General features: G+C 56.8%; 2 protein-coding genes across 2 annotated transcripts; both read left to right on the top strand.

The window, feature by feature from the left end:
• Positions 1-2,538: 2,538 nt before the first annotated feature.
• Positions 2,539-3,648, top strand: SPRG_16897 (hypothetical protein; the record flags this gene model as incomplete). The annotated part of the gene is made up of 3 exons (XM_012356211.1): positions 2,539-3,164; positions 3,210-3,408; positions 3,456-3,648. The coding sequence occupies exons 1-3, from the start codon at positions 2,555-2,557 to the stop codon at positions 3,646-3,648; spliced, it is 1,002 nt and encodes a 333-aa protein (XP_012211601.1). The 5' UTR covers positions 2,539-2,554.
• Positions 3,649-3,718: 70 nt separating this feature from the next.
• Positions 3,719-4,326, top strand: SPRG_16896 (hypothetical protein; the record flags this gene model as incomplete). Its single annotated transcript, XM_012356210.1, has 2 exons — positions 3,719-3,916; positions 3,969-4,326. The coding sequence occupies 2 exons, from the start codon at positions 3,719-3,721 to the stop codon at positions 4,257-4,259; spliced, it is 489 nt and encodes a 162-aa protein (XP_012211600.1). The 3' UTR covers positions 4,260-4,326.
• Between the last annotated feature and the right edge of the window lie 2,351 nt (positions 4,327-6,677).

Below are 6,677 nucleotides of genomic sequence, written 5' to 3'. Positions count from 1 at the left end.
CTAGCCCTAGTCGTGCCTTGCAAAAAATCGCAAAATCCTAAAAGGATTGTACGTCTCTTGTCGAAAGGTCACAAGCTCGCTCTTCGCACCTCGCAACCAATGATCCGACGATTCTACGATCCAACAAGCTGCAAGCTGCAAAGATCGCGCGTCGACCTCTCAGCTAAGGTCATGCAAGCATATTTATGGCATTGTCATACATAGCAAGGACATACATATGCAGGGTGTATCGCGAAACGGTCTCCGAAAATCCCCAGCACGTTCGGGGGGCTAGAGTAGACCCGTGGGACTACCCCTGTGCATGGCGGTCTATATTATACCATTACCGGTACTAGGACGGTGTATTTATGTTTGAAACAGAGTGTTCTGTTCTATATCATGTGAGTGTACAATGCGAGGTCGTTGCAAAATATACCGGTACATCTGGACAGCGCGAGGATCTGCGCGCTGTACATCTAACTCAATCGCTCATCAGCGGACACGTTTATTCACTGTGCCACATCGATGGTCGAAGACGGTCGCTTTTAGCCTCAGGGATGCATGGAAGAAAGTCCAAGCACTCGCGATCGGGCCGTCGATCGCTCGCTCCAAATCTATTTTGGGTGAGTGATGCATCCAAACGAGTACAGTATTTAGGAGGGTAAACAGTATTTAGGAGGGTAAAGGGTACTGTGTAATTTGGAGGGTAAAGGTTTTGATTGGCTGGTTTGTGAGTTTGCGGATTTTTTCAAGATTCTCGCATTCAAACAGATGAAGTCGCATTTTTCAATTGGTCCATTTTTTTATATTGGCCCGTAAATTGCCGCTCGCCATTAGTGGAATGGAAATAGTGTGTAGTGTGACGCTGCCTACGTGTAGGCCTCCGTCCCCACGGCTCGGTCCGGTCCGACTTCGAGCCGGCTCGAAAAATGGGGCCTGAGCCGGTCTAGGTCCGCTTGACACTTACAGCCGACAGTCCGGACCAAGCCGCGGGTGCCTACTACCGTGCGTGTTCAACCTGTCGCGTTCGCGTTCATTGAAGCCGCATGCAAGCCAGGCAGTGCTGCGCCAGGCTTTCTTTTGCACTTGTCGAAGCGCGCACGCGCTCAGTGTTGCGGGTGCTGTCCTCCATTGGTGATACATGCTTGTCGTGCAGGCGAGGGACGTCAGGATGACGCTGCGGTGCCCCTACTGGCAGGCATCAATAATATTAGTAAATGCTCGCAACGCTCGCAATAAAGTAAAGCAATCTATTTTCATATTCTTGATGCCAGGGGCACCTCAATAAGTTTATTGCCACCGTATCGTGGTGCTGCAGTGCGAGGGCATCATTCGCTACATATTAAGGGCGTTGAGGGGTTACTTGTGTTCCAATGCACAGCCACCGCAGCCAGCAACAGCTTTTCCTCAATCAAGACCGAACTACTTGGAGCAACAACCGTGTTGGTGCCCGCCATGCCGGTGGTGGGCGAGGCGGGTTGGTTATTTGACTGACACTACCAATTTGGAAATGGCTTGAGCTGTTTGCTCTGCGCCTAGATCTTGGATCGTGTGCGATCTTGTAACTGGTCTTCTACATCGCTCGGCCTTGCGCGGATAACCTCTTCCACTTCTAGGAAACGGCCGACTCGGCGGCGGCGGCGCGACGCCACGATAGTAGCGACGTATCGGGCTCATCGTTGGTTCGAGCTATGCGCTCACGTCATCGACATCGTCGCCACATCGTGAACCTCCCTGGGGCCCACGAGGTTGCTGCAAGCCAACTGCGAACGCGTGGGCCTGCGAACAGCGTGGCGGACGTACGGCGTAGTCCATGCCTTCGACTTCGTGTTCCAAGTCTTCAGCCTCAAACTTGGTCCATCCGCTCCATGTTTGTACTCGTCGTCGTCGGTAATAACAATGCCATCGTTTGGGTGCACGGCGGCTGTCGCAACCGACGACAATCGCAAGTTTAGGGAATGTCAGCGTGACGTTGCACAAGGGACCACAAGCAAGGGTATATAACGTCTATTTTATACCCTTGCCACAAGCCAGCACAGCGGTGGGCGCCAATGAAACGCCCCAGACCAACTCCAACGAGGAGTTGAGTCTGCTTGACGCGCTGCTCGTCACGACCAACGAGACCTTGAGCGTCGGGTACGAGATGGTTGCTTTGAAGGTCGTGTTGGGCATGGGCACAGACGCCGGCCGTCGTCGAGAGGACTACGTTCTTGGGCGACCATTGGAGTGTTGAGTGCGCACGGTTGGTTGCTCATGCACGAGTAGTAGAGTGCGAGGGCGTCATCGACTTGAGCGACGTGGTCGCCAGCGGTGTTTGAGGGTCGACATATAGTGAGGAGCCGCAAGCCCTTAGAGAGTGTCGCTTGTTCAATGAGAAGGACGTTAGGTACCTCAAAAGAGTCCCAAGGGTTTGGGCTCCCACCATCTAAAAGCTGCCGGTATGGAATTCGCCGCAATAATCACGCAAGGTGCCAATGGATCCGGAAATTCCGGGGTCATCCGGATATGCGGTATCAGTCCGAATACGTGGTTTTTAACCGGATATGCGTCATTCGGCGAGCATATCGTCATTGCCATGGCCCGTAGCAGCGCACAGCTCGAGGTCGACCGCCTCAACCTTTCGCTGCACTACGAGAAGCTGCTTCTGGCGCCGCCGACGCGCCACCTGCCCGTGACGATCCTCACGGGCTTTCTCGGCAGCGGCAAGACGACGCTGCTGCGCCACATCCTCAAGAACCGCCTCAACCTGCGCGTGTGCTGCTGCGTGAGCGACGTCGCTGCGCTCAACGTCGACGAGCAGCTCATCACCGAGTCCAAGACGCGCACGTCGACGGGGTTCCTCATGGAGAACGGCTGCATGTGCTGCCCCGTGCGCCTCGACGTCGACAACACGAACGAGTTCAAAGACGTGGTGTGGCAGGTGCTCAGCCAAGACGACATGACCATGGACTACCTCGTGGTCGAGACCAGCGGCACGACGGACCCCCTCGCGCTCATCCAGGCCATCCAAGCGCGCTTTGGCAAGCTCACGCGCGCCCGTCTCGACTCGGTCGTGACCGTCGTCGATGCCGATGCCCTTCTCATCGACGCCGACAACAACGTGGCACCGTGCGCCGTCGCGCTCAACCAGCTCAAGTGCGCCGACGTCGTGCTTCTCAACAAGATCGACTTGCTCCAGTCGCCAGGTCCGAATCCCTTGGCGTCCATCGACCTGTCTCATTGAGTGCTAGAACGCAAGGCGCGGGCACAGGAGGTCGTGCGCGCTTGGACGCCTGCGGGAGCGCACATCTACGAGACGACGCACTGCGACGTGTACCTTCCGCGCATCCTTGACATTGCGCCGCCCGAGGGCATCTACAACTCGGTGAGCCACGAGCGCGTCCAGGCGCACTGGAACACGTCGGCGGCCTCGACGCTTCGCCGTACTCAGTACGACGACGCAACGAAGAGCAGCATGGTGACGGTAATATCCGTAGGGTCGACAATCACGAGTATACGCCGAGCCACACGGAGTGGTCCACGGAAGTCCTCGAGTCCAAGACGCCCGTGTCGCTGCCGGCGCTGTCGGCGTGGATCGGCGGCAAGCTCCCGCCGTCGACGCTGCGCGCCAAAGGGATCTTTTACCTCGCGGAGGACCCGATCCCACCGCTATGTGCTTGCAGTCTCTAGTGGCAAGCAACGGTACTCTCTTGTCTATTTCCTCGCGGCTTATCCATGTACGATGATGCAAAGGCTCGAGATGACCAACACGGGCAAGTGGCCCTGCGCGCCGTCGACGCAGCTGGCCGTCATTGGCACCAGCTTCGAGTCGGCGTCGGTCCAAGCCGACTTGCAGTCGTTGATCGCGAAGGACGCGCTCGAGTCGCACCAAGCGGCGTGCGTTGCGCAACTCCGCGCCGACGACCGCTTCGAGCTCGTAAGCGACGGGCCCAGCGAGGTATTGCGACTTGAATCTCGACGCGCCTCGAGCTACATGTCGCTTGCTGCAGGTGCGCTTCCGCCTTGTGTGCCCCGTCAACTCGCTCAACGAGACCATGATCAAGCACCACCACCACATTGACATGAAGGCGCTCAATCTCCAATTGGCAACCGAAGTGAACGCGAGCGGCGATGGGGCCCTATTGCTCGCGCTGCCAGGAGGCGACGAAAGCATTGTTTTGGTCGCGTCGGCCGCGGGGTCCCGTACCCTCCTGAGCATGTGGCCGACTATCGATGCGCGCGCCAAAATCATCTTGTACGACGTGCGCAAGAAGCTCTCCGAGTGCATGTGTGGCTTCTGACCTTCTTCATTCCAAGATAAAACCAACAGGAAACCACACTCGACCGCACTGGAAATTTTGATAGAACCCGTAGTAAGCACACTAGAGCTGAGAGATCCCACATCGGTCAAAGAAGATCCCGGCAACATTCTGTTTTTGGGCACAGCTTGATCGGCAAGGAGCATTTGGTGGGCTCTCATGCGGCGTATGACGCATGTGTGCACTGATATTGTCTATGGCTTTACGATATTGACGTATCGCTACGTGCCTGACATTAACCAGCGTACTTTCTCCAAACCGCTGGAGATGTTTTAACTGCTGCCAATGATGTACTGCAGGTGGGCGTAGGTGCGTCGAGCCGTACAGTATCTTTGACAGCTCATTCTGCGTTTTTTCAGCCGTTCCGCAAGCGGAACCAACCGACAAGTGGCCGCGTCCTCAGAGGCGCGGCCGTCGGTCATCCAGGCTGCGTCAGAAGGAATCCTCGTCAATCGACGCCTTCTCCTGCTGCGAGCCGCGCCATCAGACCAAGCGATGCTGAGCGATGAGGAACTTATCGCCACATTGTACAAGACGACGTATCCAAGGAAGACGACGACATGCCCCAGCCAACCAACAACAAAAACAACGGTCAGGGGGACCACAACCAACATCAGATCCAACACAGAACCAACATGAGCACCGAGCACCGAGCACCGAGCACCGAGCACCGAGCACCGAGCACCGAGCACCGAGCAAAGAGCACAAAGCACAAACAACAAACAAAGCACAAATCAGCCAGCCGCCGCCACCACCGCCACCGTCATCAGCCATCGAACTTCAGCAGGAAGATCCATATCCTCTGACCCCGAAACTCAAGCTATCGACCCAATCAAAGAATTCAAATCCAACGCGCCACGCCGCCAAAACGAAAACAAACGTACCCAGCCAACCGCCCAGCTCCATGCCTCCAGAACAAGTCAACATACATGCCCAGCGCCAAACCGAAAACACTTTCATGTACGACGACCGACCAAGGCGCCGAAACAAAATAACTCGACCAGTGTCGGCACCACCACCAGCCTTCAACTTCATCAACATCAGACCGCCCGACACTTCGCGTCGGTCGCCAAGCCAACGACTTCCATCAGGCCGCGAGTTCAAGTGAGCACCACCCGTGTACCTTCGGGTGCTGCAGCTCCAGGTCAGCCTACGGTCGCATCCAAGTGGAACTCCGCAACACGGGTCTGGCTCAAGACCGCGGACGCTGCTGGTCGATCAAGTAGCTTGACGATGGACCACATAGAAACAGGTCCCGTGCGGGGTGAGCTGGTAGGAACTTTTGACTATATATGAGCGTGTTTCGGGTTAGCTTCGTTGTTACAAAGAGTTTGCACACGTATAAACTAGCATTCTTCATCTTCTTCATTCGTTTACTGGGCTGTGGCTGTGCAGGCGGCGGCGCGGGGGCTCGTCTTGTTCTTCTGTAGTCGCCCGAGGGCGCTTGTGGCCGCGGGTGAGGCTCATGACGACACGCTGTGTGAAAACCTTCCAGACTTTGCCGTCGGCGGCAAAGCTATGCAGTTGGTTGAAGTCCTCGAGAGACGCCAGGGACTGAGGCGGCGTCGATGATTGGAGGTCGCGGTGCAGGACGATCGGCAACGTGATCTTGGTGCGGCCTAAAAAACGGGGTGCTTCGGGCGTGGCAAAGAAGCGTGCGGCGGCAATGTTGACAGGGACGCCTTCCTTCAGGCACAGCACGTGGCCCAGCAGGCGCCAGTGCTGGCGGGCAACGATCGCGATCAGCGGGGCGCTGTCGTAGCCCTTGTAGAGCGCGACGTCGCCGAGCGTGTTCGGGTGAAAGATACCTAGAGGAGGCGCAGCTGCCGGCGATGGAAGCTGTCAAGGCCCGCAAGGCTCGTTGGCGTCAGGGTCCACGTGCCACAGTTGAACTTTTGAATGCGAAGAGTTGTTTACCGGTATTTGCGACGACGGCGCGTTGGCCTATACAAAAGTCAACGCGCGACCTTCGCTGCGCTGCGGTGCGCAGACTTTTCCGGGCCAACGCGCCGTCGTCGCTTGCTGCAGTCTTCAATGTGACATCGCACCTGGGTCATCTAGGTCACCCGGTTCTTCCACAGCATCTTTGACGCCTTCGTCATGAGTCGAGTTGGCCTCCGTCGATGGGGTCGCTGCGGCGGGTTGCGAACGCTTCGCGAGTCTTGTCTTCCTTCGGGTCTCTTGCTTCCTCTGCGCTTGCCACTCCCGAAAGAGCTCCGCCTCGTACACCGTTCGTGGCTCCACCTGCTTCCCATGCAGCCCCATGGTTCTAGAGGGCGTCCTTGCCATGACGGTCGTCTCCGCGCGTAACTGTCAAAGCGCAGTGCGAGCTCTTTTTAGGTGCGGCTGTGATATTGGCGTCATGTACCCCGATAAGTGCGTCGTACTTAATAGATACAA

The sequence above is a fragment of the Saprolegnia parasitica genome (assembly GCF_000151545.1).
Source record: "Saprolegnia parasitica CBS 223.65 unplaced genomic scaffold supercont2.402, whole genome shotgun sequence".
Classification (NCBI taxonomy): Eukaryota; Oomycota; class Saprolegniomycetes; order Saprolegniales; family Saprolegniaceae; genus Saprolegnia; species Saprolegnia parasitica.
Note: the sequence above shows the minus strand (reverse complement) of the source record. Positions and strands in the feature narration are given on the sequence as shown.